We start from the raw sequence: 17,604 nt of genomic DNA on the forward strand, positions 1-17,604 counted from the left end.
CCCCCCCCTTCCTCCGTGGTAACTTGGCAGCGACAATGGAAACGTTTGGGACGTGCTGCCTCAACTTGCAACTTCATTCACCTTTGTCAGCTGACGCTAAAAACATTTTATTTCGGAACGTTTTTCGTACTCTAACGTGTTCATTTCTTGGCCTTACTATGTGAACCCCGTTACCTGACCAGGAGCTTGTCTCTTACCCAGTGGCCACTATATCCAAGAGCAATGGCAATTTAATGCCCCCCATCGACGGTGATTTAATGTTAAATTAACGTTGTGTCCAGGTGAAACCAAGGGCCTTGTGTGGTGTGCCCAGTGGCAGCCTGGCCTGCCCATGCCCATGCCCACCAGGCACCACTCCCTCTGGTAAAGTTTGAAAGGAGGCATTAGAAACAGCCTTACTGCTTAACCGCTTAAGTCCATTACCAGGAAAGTCTCCCTCCTTGTCTCTATCTCACCTACAAATCTCTCTCTCTCTCTCTCTCTCTCTCTCTCTCTCTCTCTCTCTCTCTCTCTCTCTCTCTCTCTCTCTCTCTCTCTCTCTCTCTCTTCTCTCTTCTCTCTTCTCTCTTTCTCTCTTTCTCTCTCTCTCTCTCTCTCTCTCTCTCTCTCTCTCTCTCTCTCTCTCTCTCTCTCTCTCTCTCTCTCTCTCTCTCTCTCTCTTCTCTCTTCTCTCTTTCTCTCTCTCTCTCTCTCTCTCTCTCTCTCTCTCTCTCTCTCTCTCTCTCTCTCTCTCTCTCTCTCTCTCTCTCTCTCTCTCTCTCTCTCTCTTCTCTCTTCTCTCTTCTCTCTTTCTCTCCTTCTCTCCTTCTCTCCTTCTCTCTTTCTCTCTTTCTCTCTCTCTCTCTCTCTCTCTCTCTCTCTCTCTCTCTCTCTCTCTCTCTCTCTCTCTCTCTCTCTCTCTCTCTCTCTCTCTCTCTCTCTCTCTCTCTCTTCTCTCTTCTCTCTTTCTCTCCTTCTCTCTCTCTCTCTCTCTCTCTCTCTCTCTCTCTCTCTCTCTCTCTCTCTCTCTCTCTCTCTCTCTCTCTCTCTCTCTCTCTCTCTCTCTCTCTCTCGCTCGCCTGCTTGCCTTTATTTTAGAGGAAGACAATGGTTCATTAGGAATCATGTGATGTTCCTAAAGGACCATCAGTCCATGAGTTGATTTGTGACATCAGCTCATCTGAAGTCTCACCCAAAAAACATATTTGTTATTCTTATTATTAACTTTTATTAACTGACTTCATTTCGCGCTTATCTGTGTGTCTAGCAAACATGTTCTATTATGTGAGTCATTCAGGGAGTGATAGATCGCTGGCGGTGCGGTGTTCATGTGTGTGGTCTCACAAGTCACTCTCACAAGTCAAGCCTGGCCTCGGGCCGGGCTTGGGGAGTAGAACAACTCCCAGAACCCCATCAACCAGGTAACCAGGTGGTTCAGCCAGCACGAGGCTGCTCATGGCTGAGCGTCTTGTGTTGTGGTTGCCGTCCACAGCACGTCCTTACCCACGGTCTGCTATATTTGTCTCTTCAATGCACTTCGGGTCAACTTTTCTCCTCTTCTGTCCACCCTTTCTCTTTGTTATTCTCGTGTTTCATTCTTCTTAGCTGCCATTCCCTTCTTACTTCCCTTTCCTTGCCCTCCTCTCTCTTTCCCTTCCCCTCTCTTACCCTTTCCTCCCTTACCCTTCCCTCCCTTCGCCTGGTATCAGCTTCCCGTCAGGTATGCTTCGTCTCCCTGAAATAAGATTTACAGCTCTATTGAATTTGGCTCCTGAGCCTCTAAATCCCCATTCAAATCCGTCGCCTCTTGGGTATAGGTTGGTGTGGTAGTGGTGGTTGGTGTGGTGGTTGGTGTGGTGGTGGTGGTTGGTGTGGTGGTGGTTGTTGGTGTGTGGTGGTGATAATTGGTGTGGTGGTGGTGGTTGGTGTGGTGGTGATGGGTTGTGTTGATTGTTATAATTGGTGATTTAGTGATGATTGCTCTGATGGATGGTTTGGGATTGTGTTGGTGGTGGTGATGATATTGTGATGATGACACAAACCTCGACCCATCTCATAGGTCACCCTAGCCCCTATTGGCCTAGAAGTAGTCCCAGACAGCATTTCCAGGCATCCCACCCTAGGCACCTGACACCACATTCATCAAGAATGGCCCCCTGACACCCCACATTCACCAAGAATGGCCCCTCTGACACCCCACTTTCATAAAAAATGGCACCTGACACCTCACATTCACCAAGAATGGCACCTGACACCTCACATTCACCAAGAATGACACCTGACACCTCACATTCACCAAGAATGGCACCTGACACCTCACATTCACCAAGAATGGCACCTGACACCTCACATTCACCAAGAATGGCACCTGACACCTCACATTCACCAAGAATGGCACCTGACACCTCACATTCACCAAGAATGGCACCTGACACCTCACATTCACCAAGAATGGCACCTGACACCTCACATTCACCAAGAATGGCACCTGACACCTCACATTCACCAAGAATGGCACCTGACACCTCACATTCATCAAAAATGGCCCCCCTGACACCTCACATTCATCAAGAATGACACCACAGTCACAGGTCCTAAGGAGTCCTATGGAGACTAGCCTTCATTCCGGTATTATTCCTAGCTCACTTAAAATAGCGGTGGCCGCAGTACTTTACAAAGGGGACAGCAAGACGTCTTAAGAAGCAAGATGTCGTAATAAGACAGGGGGGCTTGATAAGGGGGGCTCCACCCCCTTTCTTAATAAGATAAGATGCAAAATCTCTTAATAAGACAGATTAAATAAGAATATGTGGACTGATATCATTGGAATCACAGATCAGAAAAATCTTTGAAAGAATGTTAAGAAGATCACAAGGGGTCACAATGTCTATATGTTATCTTGTTATGGATATCCTAGTTATCAAATTAGGAAATAGTTATCCCACTTGCTTCAATATAATTATCCCAAGATTAATTTCAGATTGATTTGTGAAAATTATAGTAGTATCAGTAACGGGTTATGTTTAATGAGCCGCTCCGTGTGTGGTGATGGACGAGAGTTCCGCCTCTATTGCCTGCCACACTGGAAGCACATTTCTCAATTAATAAGAAGGCGCCGAGCTTGGAAGGCTGTGTAGCACTTTTCGTAAGTGGCATATTAGAATTTGTAAGCATCTTAACTTGAGGTTATCTTGAGATGATTTCGGGGCTTTAGTGTCCCCGCGGCCCGGTCCTCTACCAGGCCTCCACCCCCCAGGAAGCAGCCCGTGACAGCTGACTAACACCCAGGTACCTATTTTACTGCTAGGTAACAGGGGCATAGGGTGAAAGAAACTTTGCCCATTGTTTCTCGCCGGCGCCCGTAATCGAACCCGGGACCACAGGATCACAAGTCCAGCGTGCTGTCCGCTCGGCCGACCGGCTCCTAACCTCCCTTATCTTGAGATGACTTCGGGGCTTAGCGTCCCCGCGGCCCGGTCTTCGACCAGGCCTCCTTTTTGTTACACACCCCCCAGGAAGCAGCCCGTAGCAGCTGTTTAACTCCCAGATACCTATTTACTGCTAGGTGAAAGAAACTCTGCCCATTTGTTTCCGTCTCCACCGGGAATATAACCCGGAACCTCAGGACTACGAATACTGAGCGTTGTCCACTGAGCCGTCAGGCCCCCAGCAGAGAGTATTGTTATACATAAACGTCTTTCCTCTTGCCAAACCACCTCATCCATTCCTTAGGTCTCGTTGTCTTGAATGTAGACACAAACTAGCGTCAAGAGACAAAACAATTTTTGTCTAAACCTTCGAATACACTTGATTTAAGGATTCTGGAGAGTTTGTGAATATAAAATTAAACAAACCTCAATTGAATTCCCTGGAAGTTCTTGTTTCCTTATTTATGTTAAAGTAAGATGTCGGTTTCCCTGTGCTTCTCCATTGTTTTTCTTCGACTCGTTTTTAGTTGTAATCGTTTGGTGGTTGTCATTGTCTTTTGAGTGGAGTCTTGTCGGCTGAGACGGGCTGAGGTGAAGACGTCATCCACACACTTCTCACTTTACTTTTGTAATTGTTTTTTGTTTTAATATTAATTTATTTTCTTTAGGTGAAATTTGTATCTTTGCATTTTTTATCACTTTTTTAATGCTCGAATCATTACACAGACTTGTTTGGTCTTAATAAATTTAAGTGACCTTGTCACTTTAATTTCTTATTTTTAAATTTCGCTAAATTTCTAAATTTGTCTCAATAGCAACTTTTCGTAATTACCGGCGCTGTCTTGAACATGTACTAGTTTTTTGTATTATAATCTTTCGTCCAGTTTGCAAAGTTTTCTAAATGTGTTATTTAAAAACACGTAATCAAATGTGTTATTGGTGAAGATGATGCGAGTTAGACTCTAAGAGATTGACAGTACCACTAACGTCTTGAGATGTTGTTCCTATCTCCCCCCTTGTCCACACTTCACCGATATTGTTATATAAATATTCTAAGAAAAAGTTTTAGGGGAATCTGTAGGCCTATTAGTGTATGTGAGGGAGTTTTTATTAATATCTTTTCACGCGTATATATTTTCTAACCTATACTTACAACTTTCCACTGAGTTTCCTTCGAAGATGTTACCTGGTAATTGGTACCATAAATTTGCAACCCTATTTCCGAACCAATGATTGCTTCTTTATTTACAAAATTTACACTTATCCATCTTGGACTCTATTGTCTGTCTTCTGTTTTGGCTTTGTTGTTGTTGTTGTTATAGATTCAGCTACTCGGAACAGGTTCCAAGTAGCACGGGCTATGGTGAGCCCGTAACTTACCTGGCACAGGAGCGGGGCAAATAGCACGGGCTATGGTGATCCCGTAGTGGACTTACCTGGCACGGGAGTGGTGCCGTCTGACTGTACACGCCGAGTGTACAGTCAGACATGGCTGTACAGTAATCCATATATTATATATATGGATTCTTATAGTGATGGGAAATAATAACGGGATATTTTAAGTCTCTTTTTAATATTATCTTTTAAATATTACACTATATTTCTACCAAGATTAGTGTCCTCTGAACTTGAGTAAGATCAGTTTATAAAGAACCCGGTTACGAAGGGTTCGTAACAGTTTTAATAAAATATCCTTGTGTATTTGGCGCGTCATACAGATAAATACGGGAGGGTTACTTAGCCTCTTCGTGGGGGAAGATTCATACTTCATGGTATTAGCTTACTCATGAATTGCTGTATACTTAAACCCAAATGAGCCACAGTGTAGCAGCGTGCTGGGGCTGTAATCCCCCAGCTGTAATGACATAATGTAATGTAATGACATAATGGCTGTAATGACAGCTGGGGCTATCACCCCCCCACATGCTTACAGCATGTGGGGGGTGACAGGTGACAAATGGGTAACATGTTGCTAGTGCCTCTCCTACACTCTATACACCCTGTTGACACAGTTAGGTGAGGACACGCACACATACACACGGGGAGCCGGTGGCCGAGCGGACAGCACGCTGGACACGTGGTCCCGGGTTCGATCCCGGGAGCCGGCGAGAAACGATGGGCAGAGTTTTTCACCCTATGCACCTGTTACCTAGCAGTAAATAGGTACCTGGGAGTTAGACAGCTGTCACGGGTTGCTTCCTTGTGTGTGGTGTGAAACAGTAGTAGAAACAGTTGATTGACAGATGAGGCGGGACCAAAGAGCCAAAGCTCAACCCCCTTCCGCAAGCACAACTAGGGGAGTGCAGTGTCGTGCAGCAAAGACACATGATACTAAGACAAAAAACAGGTTTCCTAACCCCCCCCCCCCCTCGTCCTCCTGGCAACCAAACCTCACGTATTGATAGTAATTAACTCTCCCCAAACCTCCAGCCATCTCCACCCCCATCTGTCCATCGTGTCAGGTCTATGCAACTCCTCTCCCCCCCCCCCTATATACATTGCATTTTTTACGTAATCAACCAACCCGTTAAAATTGATACGTATTAATCAAAATTAAAACGCTATTATATTAATTTAACGTTTTCTATGAATCGTCCTAGATAGGTTAGGTGAGCCCGCTTGGGTTCGTACTTTTTTTTTTTTTTTTACTAGCATTTTTAAGTTTCTCGTCGGGAAACTGGTCGCATTAGTTACGTAGTTGCAAATGGAGAGAGAATTTTAAGGCTGCAGTATAGACTCGTCCGTGGCAATTACAAATTTAATTTAACCTCTCCAGCATCAACTATATTGAATTTTGTAACTAGCTCATCAAGATTGTAACTTGCCTAGCTAAATGAATTGTGGGGTTCAGTCCCTGAGCCCATTATGTGCCTCTGTAACCCTTTCCACTACCGCCCACAAGATGGGTATGGGGTGCATAATAAATGAACTAAACTAACTAACTAACCTCTCCAGCTTTTGGTACTTTGTTTTATACGATAAAGGAATAAATGTTAAGTTACCTTTTCCGTTCAATCTCGTGCATGAGGCTGCCAGACGGAGCCACTTTTAACAACGGTTGTACGAGGCTTTTACGATGGGGCCAAATTTTTTAACGATGGTGACAGATATTTAACGTCAGACCATAGTTGCATATAACTTGATATTGACCGGCGTCCGCACTCCTAAACCATACCCGGGAGCACGGAGCATTAACCCCCCCCCCCCAGACAGGCCTAACTAACGCAATAATTGACTCAAACCACTGATTAAATTTCACACTCGAGGCATTACTGAATGGTGCTTAGTCACTTTCCTCTTCTAAAGCCTCGCTAAGCTTCAGCTTAACTAAAGCTATATATTCTTAGTGAAGCTTCACTAAGAATATATAGCAACAACCCCAGGAAGTGATGGTCATGTGTGGTTGTTCTTGTTGTTTTTAAGATTCGCTACTCGGATCAAAAAGTTCAAAGTAGCACGGGCTATGGTGAGCCCGTAGACGGTTGGTCATGTGTGGGCTGCGAAGACGGTGTCAGACCTGACAATCCACAGGAAAGGCTGGTCACGCGGCAAGCTCACGGAGTAGAACTCTTGAAGTCATAGTTGTGCACAGGTATACATGGGTGACGGTCTCAGTGAGTCAACCTTAGCTCGTAGCCTCAATAGTGAGTTATGTATTTGTCCTGACAAAATAGATGCTCTTTTATGTGTAGATACTATTTGTATCTGCAGCATAGAGCTATTAGCTCTTGGACCCCGCCTTTCTAACCAATATATTTTCCTGTTATGTCTACTACATATATTTATCTTGCACACGCACACACATTCCCTAGGAAGCAGCCAGTAGTTTAACTTCCAGGTACTTATTTACTGCTAGGTAAACAGAGGTAACAGTGTGAAAGAAACTCTACCCATATATTTCTGCCGGTGTTCGAAGCCGGGCCCTTAAAACTACGACACCGGAGCGCTGTCCACTCAGCCGCGAGGGCCGTGTGTGTGTGTGTGTGTGTGTGTGTGTGTGTGTGTGTGTGTGTGTGTGTGTGTGTGTGTGTGTGTGTGTGTGTGTGTGTGTGTGTGTGTGTGTGTGTGTGTGTGTGTGTTCACCTAGTTGTTTGCGGGGGTTGAGCTCTGCTCTTTTGGCCCGCCTTTCAACTGTTACAAACTAATTTTTACACACACACACACACACAAGAAATCAGCCCGTACTAACTCCCAGGTACCCATTCTCTGCTATTTGACAAGGGCATCAGGGTAAAAGAAACTCTGCCCATCTGTTTCAGCCGTCGCCGGGAATCGAACCCCGGACCACAGAACTACGCATCCAGGGTGCTGTCCACTCGGCCATCAGCGCCCTGTGTGTGTGTGTACTTTTACTTGCCTAATTGTGCTTGCGGGGATTGAGCTCTGGCTCTTTGGTCCCGCCTCTGAACCGTCAATCTACTGGTGTACAGGTTCCTGAGCCTACTGGGCTCTGATATCTACATTTGAAGCCGTGTATGGCGTCCGTCTCCACCACATCGCATTCCATTTACTAACTACACTGACGCTGAGAAAGTTCTTTTTCAGTGTGTGCCTCTAGCGTTAAGCGTCCTCTCGGTCATTACTTTGTTTTAATTTTATGGATTCTCAAAATATCATTAACACTGTACATAGGTATAGGCAAGCTACACCATATCCTCACTATCTACACAACCAACCTGTCCTACAAAAAGTCGCATTTCGATCGTTCGCGTTACACAAGGCCAAAAATTGTCGTACTACGAAACGGAAGCGACTCGCCAAAGTGACGTGCTGTCCCGTTTTCTGTTTTGGGTCCTCTGGTAGGTTAGGAGAGGACACTTTACATTGACCGTTTTCTGAACGTTAGGAAACCTTAGGAGGACGGGCTGATACAACAGCACTTTCGAATTTTTTTTTTTCCCTCTGATGCAAGTAGAAGCAGGAGACACAAGAGTCAAAAATAGGTAAGGAAATTCTCGCAGCCTGTAAGTGATCGTCTAATGGATTGAAAGTTGCAGAAGCCACCTCCATTCACAACTTTCAGGCCAGACAAGATAAAAATAATTTTTCGATCAGAATAATCTGTAACGTAACAGGCACAAGGCGAGTAGAAGAGACATAACAGGGTAAGCCTCTCTCCTGTCACCAGTGACAGGTCACCAGTGACGGGTCACCAGTGACGGGTCACCAGTGACGGGTCACCAGTGACGGGTAAGCGCACATTTCTGGGACAATATCCAAGTGACGTCACCAATACCTGTAGACGTTACCACTCATCATAACACCGCCACAATACTGCCATTGTTAGGCTTTCGTCACCATGGCGACAGTCTCCCGTCACCACGGGCAGTGAGCAGCCAAACAGCTAGTTATCCGCGCTAGTGTCAGTTCCCTGCACTAGGAGCCAGAGCACAGTAGCACTAGTGTTTAATCACCCTACGGTAATCGGCCCACGGTAACGTCAGCCTACGGTAACATCAGCCCACCTGCACCAAAACATTAAAAAATTGAGTTCGGCAGAGCGAAGATGTCGTCCTTCGCTCGCGATCAGGATTTCTCAAGCTTTTACGCCTCAAAATACGAAACCTGTCCATCTTCCCCCAGTAACGGCGTCTTTGTTTACTTATTAAACACCTATTGAGTCCGACGCACTAGAGGTTGTTAGTAACAATACTGACTTTTGATTCTGACGTTTAAGAGATTCTTTCGAATCTCTTAATTACATTAATAAATGTAAACAAATCCGCCATCATTGATGAAAGATGTACAGGTTTCGTTTCATATGTTGCGTAAATGCTTGAATCATGGCTCGTACTAAGAGGTCGTGTGGACGACCTCGTAGCTCTTTGGAGCTAGTAAGGTATTTACTAAATACTGATTAAATCTCCATAAGAGATAAGAGGAACAGAGCTCTTAAGTTAATAAGCTAAAGGCGTCAATCCTTAACTGTGGCCTCTATTTACCCAACAGTAAAATGGGTACCTGGTTGATAAACGATTTGGCGGGTCATATTCCGGGGAAAATTAGGATTAAGGACTTGCCCGAAACTCTATGCGTAGTGACAAGAATGTAAGAACTCTTGTATATATATAAATAAAAATTTTGTTTTTATCAATAAAACAAAAGCCATACGGCTCTGTGGCACAATATATAACATTTCATCAGACTGGGGTGCCGCGCATGCTTCAGTCGCGCGGCACCACATATTATATTACATTTGTTTAGTTCCCCCCTTGATTTATGCTGTTGGTGCTCCCTCGTTGAAGTACGATGTGCTTTATAATTGTTTCAATGTGATATTGAATATAATAATTCGGTGTCTTATTTTAAAATATTTGGGTTTATTTATCATTTAATTTGGTCTTGCATAGAATCTTTGAATATTTAGATTAATTTGAATTTTTGTTGAGTCCTTATTGTCAATACTTGGTGTTATAAATTGTTTTCTTTGATCAATACATAGGTTGACTTTCGTGTTTTTTGTTTTTCGTGTTTTTTTAATATTTAGTCATTTTCGTCATTTACTAATGTAATCATGTGTTCAAAATAAGTTCTTTGTTAACTGTTAATTTTAATTCTATTAAATTTTTTCATAATTTTGCCCCGGGGGGCGAGTTTATTGGGCAGCGCCACTCATCCTGTGAATGGACACACCGCCATAGCAGCATGTACAACACTCCCCAATAGGAAGAAAACCCGCTGGGTTGTTCATCCTGTCACTTGTACCCAGACACAGCTGGGACTGTTCTGTATTTTAGACCTCATGATGAATACTAATGGGTACTCGAAACGTTATGGATTATAATTGAAAAGTAAATATTTTAATTTAACAAGATGTTCGTATTGTCGATCTTGTTCCTGTTTATCTTCAAATTAAGATATCTAAAATACTGAACTTTTACTTAAAATAACTTTTATTCTTCGCGTTGAGCAGCGTCTTTATGGTTAGTGAAATAATGTTTCTTCTTTCGCAGGTATAATGCTTGGCAGAATCTCCGAGGGGGTAGTCCCTCTACCCGAGGGGGGTTATCCGGGTGTGGTGGTGAGTGTTCTCTTGACCTCTTGATGACGGCGACGTGTCCTCTCTGACCCCTAATTGGCACTAAGAGTGTGTTTGACCTCTGACCTGTTAGTTACGGTGTACTTGTATATGTGGATTTTGACATGTGCAAGAGTGTGTGTGTGTGTGTGTGTATGTGTGTGTATGTGTGTGTGTGTGTGTGTACTCACCTAGTTGTGTTTGCGGGGGTTGAGCTCTGGCTCTTTGGTCCCGCCTCTCAACCGTCAATCAACAGGTGTACAGATTCCTGAGCCTATTGGGCTCTGTCATATCTACACTTGAAACTGTGGATGGAGTCAGCCTCCACCACATCACCCCCTAATGCATTCCATTTGTCAACCACTGACACTAAAAAAGTTCTTTCTAATATCTGTGTGTGTGTGTGTGTGTGTGTGTGTGTGTGTGTGTGTGTGTGTGTGTGTGTGTGTGTGTGTGTGTGTGTGTGTGTGTGTGTGTGTGTGTGTTGTCTGCGTGGTTACTGTGATCAGTTTGTGGTAGTGTGTATTTTTGTCCTGTAACCTGACCTGTACCTGTCGCGTGTCCTGTAACATGTGCATACGGGTTACTACATTCCTGTGACCTGCACGTCATGGTGTGCGGGTTCCTGGGGTTTGTGACCTGTGGGCCTATGTGCCAGAGCGAGTGACCTATAATCGGCATATGCGTGGGCGTATCTGTTTACAGCCCGTCCTGTAAACAAAGACCCAAAGTCCATTCCATGCATCCGCCAAACCCCCTGTTTATGAATGAAAAACGGTTTACACACGACTCACAACTGATAACGTCCGAACACTTCCGGAACAAGTGCTTCACTGACGACTTTTGTCGAATCACAACGCTGTAAATGCTTCACCCTCGTACTACAAATACAAATAATCGCCAACAGAACCTAAACACGTAACCTAACCAGTGCCTAAATATGCACAATATGCTAGTATATAATATCAATAAAAATAATTTTCAAAAATATATATTAAACAAAGTTAAAATTGACGAATGCATCTTTGGGGTTGACCGCTGGATGGAATGGACTTAGACTGAAGAAGGGTTGTGCCTTGGGCTGCTTCAGTTGTTTACTTGTATCAGGCTCTTCGGTATATTATTGTGACATTAGGAAGCACTGTCAGACATTCAGGTAGTGATTCATCTAGAGACGCTGGATTGTTTAAAGCGTCAGTTAAGACATGTATAATATACATGTGTGTGTACTCGTCTAATTGTGCTTGCGCGGGTTGAGCTCTGGCTCAATCCCCTTGTTCCCGCCTCTCGACTGTCAATCAACTAATGTACAGGCTCCTGAGCCTACTGGGCTCAATCATATCTGCACTTGAAACTGTGTATGGAGTCAGCCTCCACCTCATCGCTTCCTAATGCATTCCATTTGTCAACCACTGACACTAAAAAAAAAAAAGTTCTTTCTAATATGTCTCATTTGGGAACTCGGTTTCCACCTGTCTCCTAGTGCGTGTGCCCCTTGTGTTAAATAGCCTGTCTTTATCTACCCTATCAATTCCTTTGGGAATCTTGAATGTGGTGATCATGTCCCCCCTAACTCTTGTCTTCATGCGAAGTGAGGTTTAATTCCCGTACTCTCCTCGTAGTTCATACCTCTCAGCTCGGGTACTAGTCTGGTGGTAAACCTTTGAACGTTTTCCAATTTAGTCTTATCCTTGACTAGATATGGACTCCATGCTGGAGCCGCATACTCAAGGATTGGCCTGACACATGTGGTATACAAAGTTTTGAATGATTCCTTACACAAGTTTCTAAGTGCCGTTCTTATGTTGGCCAGCCTGGCATATGCCGCTGATGTTATTCTCTTGATATGGGCTTCAAGGGACAGATCTGGCGTGATATCAACCCCCAAGTCTCTTTCTCTGACTCGAAGAGTTTCATCTCCCAAATGATACCTTCTATTTGGCCTCGTGCTCTCTACACTTATCTTCATTATATTACATTTGCTTGGGTTAAACTCTAACAACCATTTGTTCTACCATTCCTTCAGTTTGTCTAGGTCTTCTTGAAGCCTCGAGCAGTCCTCCTCTGTTTTAATCCTTCTGATAATTTTAGCATCGTCAGCAAACATTGAGAGAAATGAGTCTATACCTTCCGGGAGATCATTTACGTATATCAGAAACAGGATAGGACAGAGTACAGAACCCTGTGGGACTCTACTGGTGACTTCATGCCAATCAGAGGCCTCACACCCTCACTGTAACTCTTTGCTTCCTGTTGCTTAGGTACTCCCTTATCCACTGGAGCACCTTACCAGTTACTCCTGCCTGTCTCTCCAGCTTATGTACCTGCCTCTTATGGGGTACTGAGTCAAAGGCTTTCCAACAATCCAAGAAAATGCAGTCGGGCAAGATTTACCCTCCCTGAACCCATGTTGGCGATTTGTCGCAAAGTACCTTCTATACAGATGTTACTAGGTTTTTTCTCGCGATCTTCTCCATGATCTTGCATGGTATAAAAGTCAAGGACACTGGCCTGTAGTTCAGTGCTTCTTATGTCACTTTTTTTGTATATTGGAACCACATTCACCGTCTTCCATATTTCTGGTAGGTCTCCAGTCTCCAGTGACCTACTATACACTATGGAGAGTGGCAAGCAAAGTGCCTCTGCACACTTCCAGTACCCATGGCGAGATCCCGTCTGGACCAACAGCCTTTTTCACATCCAGATGCAACAGATGTCTCTTGACCTCATCTGATAATTTCGAACCCTTCCAAGGTCGCCTGGTTTACTTCCCCCTCTCCTAGCGCAGTGACCTCACCTTGTTTTATTGTGAAGACCTCCTGGAACCTCTGAGTTCTTCACACACCTCTTTGTCTTTCTCAGTATACCTGTCCTCGACTGTTCTAAGTTTTATCACCTGTTCTTTCACTGTTTTCCTCCTGATGTGACTATGGAGTAGCTTTGGTTCGGTCTTGACTTTGTTTGCTATATCATTTTCATAATTTTTCTCTGCTTCTCTTCTCACCCTGACATACTTATTCCTGGTTCTCTGGTATCTCTCTCTCTCTCTGCTTTCTGGTGTTCTGTTATTCCGGAAGTTCCTCCACGCCCTTTTGTTAAGTTCCTTTGCTTCCGTGTGTGTGTGTGTGTGTGTATTCACCTAGTTGAATTCACCTATAGTTATATTCACCTAGTTGTGCTTGCGGGGGTTGAGCTCTTCTCTTTCGGCCCGCCTCTAAACTGTCAATCAACTGTTACTGACTATTATTATTTTCACACACACACACACACACACACACACACACACACACACACACACACACACACACACACACACACACAGGAAGCAGCCCGTAGCAGCTGTCTAACTCCCAGGTACCTATTTACGGTTAGATAAGTGGCATCAGGGTGAATGAAACTCTGCCTATTTTTCTCACTGGCGCCGGGAATCGAACCCCGGTCCACAGGATTACGTTCCAGCGTGCTGTCTACTTAGCCACCAGAGTGTGTACTTACTTATTTGTGTCTGCAGGATCGAGCATTGACTCTTGGATCCCGCCTTTAGTCATCGGTTGTTTACAGCAATGACCCCGGTCCTATTTCCCTATCATACATTGTTTTAAAATTCTGAACTGTATTTGGTTCTACAACCTGCTCCTTAAGTGCATTCCATTTTTCCACTACTCTCACGCTGAAAGAAAACTTCCTAACATCTGTGACGCGTCTGAGTTTCCAGCTTCCACCCATGTCCCCTCGTTCTGTTACTATTCCGTGTGAACATTTCGTCTATGTCCACTCTGTCAATCCCCCTGAGTATTTTATACGTTCCTATCATATCCCCCCCCCCTCTCCCTTTTTTCTAGTGTCGTAAGGCTCGGTTCCTCATACCTCGTAACTCTGGCGATGTCTCGTTGCAAACTTCTGAACCTTTTCCAGTTTCCTTGTATACTTCTTCAGATGGGGACTCCATGATGAGGCGGCATACTCTAAGACTGGCCTCACGTAGGTAGTGTAAAGCGCCCTAAATGCCTCCTTACTTAGGTTTCTTAATGATGTTCTAACTTTTGCCAGTGTAGAGTACCCTGCTGTCGTTATCCTATTTATACGTGCCTCGGGAGATAGATTAGGTGTTACGTCCACACCCAGGTCTCCTTCTCGCGTCGTCACAGGTAGGCTGTTCCCCTTCATTGTGTACTGTCCTTTTGGTCTCCTATCAACTAGTCCCATTTCCATAACTTTACATTTGCTCGTGTTGAATTCCAGTAGCCATTTCTCTGACCATCTCTGCAACCAATTGGTCTTCTGTTTCCAGTGGTATAGTGTTTTTTTTTTTTTTGAGATATATACAAGAGTTGTTACATTCTTGTACAGCCACTAGTACGCGTAGCGTTTCGGGCAGGTCCCTGGAATACGATCCCCTGCCGCGAAGAATCGTTTTTTCATCCAAGTACACATTTTACTGTTGCGTTAAACAGAGGCTACAGTTAAGGAATTGCACCCAGTAAATCCTCCCCGGCCAGGATACGAACCCATGACATAGCGCTCGCGGAACGCCAGGCGAGTGTCTTACCACTACACCACGGAGACTGTAAATCACTACTTGTGTATTTCTCAGGTCTTCCCCGCACCCACGGTGAGATCTTGCCTGTTGTGGTGACCTGTTGTGGTTGGTGACTCGTTGTAGTGTTGCAGCTGTTTTAGGGGGGGGGGGTGTATCGTCCATGATAGGTAGTTAGCACTGTGTACCGTGGGGGAGGGGAGGGGGGGGGGCTGGTAGTTATTATAGCAGTCGGCCAGTTGTGACCCACAGGATGTGCACTTCCTGCTTAGTGAAACACCTACCCCAGCGCATCCATAGTATCATCTATCACATGTTATTTTCATTTAAACATTCATGTTATACGTAATCAACTCCAACATATTAACTGATCGTTGCTGACCAGTTACAAATTAAAAAAAAAATATTTATAAATGTTGGTACATTTATAACAGTTTACGCAAAATTACAATATAATATTTTCTTGAGAGAAAGTAACTGCAGTCATGTGTTCAGCTTTTGTGTGTTTTTTTTAATCAAATGACATTATAAAACAAAGCCGATGTTTTTGTCAGAAGATGAGAAATCGCAATAAAATACCTGCCACACGTGTTTGATTCACGTGTTGCCAGTAACATAAAGAACTCGGTATTTTTCCCTGTATTATTCCTTATCGTATTTTGGGAAAATATCCCTTATTTTCCCAAATGCGACCTATTAGTAACAAAAAATTACTGGAATATTCAGGCGATGAGTTACAATAACGTGGCTGAAGTATGTTGACCAAACCCCACACTAGAAGGTGAAGGGACGACGATCAAGTGATGATCAATACTCGAATAATGATCTTTTCTATATCGACCTCGATAGGTTAGGGTAGTTGCTTGGGTTCGTTGCGGTTCTGGTTACGCCAAACGGTTCCATTTTTGTACGGAGTGGCAGAGAAGTAGCGAGGTATCAATGCGACCTCGTCTCTTCGGCTTCGGATGTTCCTTTTGGCATTAATTATGGCTCTTATCCACGAAGTGAATATAAGATTTTTCCCCTTAATGGGGTTTTCCTTCGCGGGAGCTACTTAAAATGGCACTTATCATTAACTTGCAACACGAGGCTGTTGCAAGTGGGCAGTGTAGCCAGCCCCCTAGCGGATGTTTTCACAGCTGTTGTGTTTTGGGGACGGGGGACGGTCTGGGTCACTGTGATGACGGGTGACGGTCTGGGTCACTGTCATGTGTGGACGGGGGACGGTGTTGCTTCTCGACTGGATTAAACATCCTCCCAGTGAGCATAAGAAATATTGCCGGAACAACCGTGGACATCTTCAAGAGAAAACTAGATTGTTTTCTTCAAGGAGTACCGGACCAGCTGGGTGGACAGCGCTTCGGATTCGTAGTCCTGAGGTTCCGGGTTCGATCCCCGGTGGAGGTGGAGACAAATGGGCGAAATGTTTCTTTCTGCCCCTGTTACCTAGCAGTAAATAGGTGCCTGGGAGTTAGACAGCTGCTACGGGCTGCTTCCCGGGGAGTGTGTAAGAAAAAAAGGCCTGATCGAGGACCGGGCCGGGGGGGAAGCTAAGCCCTGAAATCAAGATAACCAACTGGGCTGTGGTGGATATGTGGGCCTGCAGGCCGCTCCAAGCAACAGCCTGGTGGACTAAACTCTCAAAAGTCAAGCCTGGCCTCGGGCCGGCCTTGGAGTAGAAAAACTCTCGGAACCCCATCCAGGTATAATCCTGGATCGGCGTTCGATCCCCGATAGTTCTGTTCTCACATCCCAGCTCCTTGTCCTCAAATATCTTCAAAGTGCTATATAATCATTCTGGCTTAGTTAAATTTAAATTATTACCTAACCTTTCCTTTATACTTTTATTTGTACGGTGAACTGTCCTGGTAGAGGATACTAAAGATATCCACGAGGGCGATTGACCCACATTTTGTGTTCACGGTCGCGAGTATGGCGACTGAGTACATCTTTGCTAACATTTAGCCATAAAACAGATCCACCATATCATTGTCCAGCCATAAATCGGGCGCCTTAGCCATCATCACCATAAAATTCACCGCAGACTCATTGTTCAGTCATAAAATACTTAGTAATGTCTCCCCTTGAACATAAAATACAGCGCGCCTAATTGTACAGGTTTTAAACTGTTGTACCATTGGTTGTGTGGGGTGGAAGCTGCCTAGCTGCCGCTCCCTGCACGTTCTCCCACTGCCGCGCCTCGGACGTTCTTTCACGTGGTATATATGGCGACGCCATCCCATGTTGTGGATGCGCCACCAAGCTCTCGTTCGCCTGTCCGGACTGTTGCCACGTTCTCGTTCGCTCGTCGGGTCCTTCGCCAGGCTCTCGTTCACCCGCTGAGGCCATCGCAACACTCGCGTTCACCCGTCAGGTCTGTTGCCATGCCATCACTCACCCGTCAAGTCCGTCCTCACGGTCTCGTGCACCTGTCACCCTCTCAAACACTCCCCGTCCCAACCCTCTTCCTCGTTTTAACCACAAACCCCCGTCTACACTATCACATCACCAGCCTCCCATTCACCCCCTGCCTCTTGTAGCTCCCCGAAACCTCCTGTAGCCACCCCGAAGCCTTCCGTAGCCACCTTCGTAGCCTTCCGTAGCCACCTTTGTAGCCTTCCGTGGGGAGCCGGTCGGCCGAG

At 45.0% G+C, this 17,604-nt stretch overlaps 2 protein-coding genes across 3 annotated transcripts in view; both read right to left on the minus strand.

The window, feature by feature from the left end:
• The window catches only part of LOC123774590 (max-interacting protein 1), a 739,857-nt gene that overhangs the window by 551,909 nt on the left and 170,344 nt on the right, over positions 1-17,604 (minus strand). The window lies entirely within an intron of this gene.
• Positions 2,052-14,374, minus strand: LOC138351949 (secreted effector protein PipB2-like). The gene is made up of 2 exons (XM_069304118.1): positions 14,293-14,374; positions 2,052-2,536 (listed from the first exon to the last, which is right to left on the minus strand). Exons 1-2 carry the CDS (start codon positions 14,372-14,374, stop codon positions 2,052-2,054), a joined length of 567 nt encoding a protein of 188 aa, XP_069160219.1.

The sequence above is a fragment of the Procambarus clarkii genome, chromosome 51, assembly GCF_040958095.1.
Source record: "Procambarus clarkii isolate CNS0578487 chromosome 51, FALCON_Pclarkii_2.0, whole genome shotgun sequence".
In the NCBI taxonomy this organism is placed as follows: Eukaryota; Metazoa; Arthropoda; class Malacostraca; order Decapoda; family Cambaridae; genus Procambarus; species Procambarus clarkii.

Excerpts from the sequence above, each read along its gene's own strand:
- LOC138351949 (XM_069304118.1), bottom strand. The coding sequence starts at position 14,374 with ATGGAGTCCCCATCTGAAGAAGTATACAAGGAAACTGGAAAAGGTTCA. Across the intron at positions 2,537-14,292 it reads GACATCGCCAGAGTTACGAG|GTGTCAGGGGGGCCATTTTT; the intron begins GTATGAGGAACC and ends GATGAATGTGAG.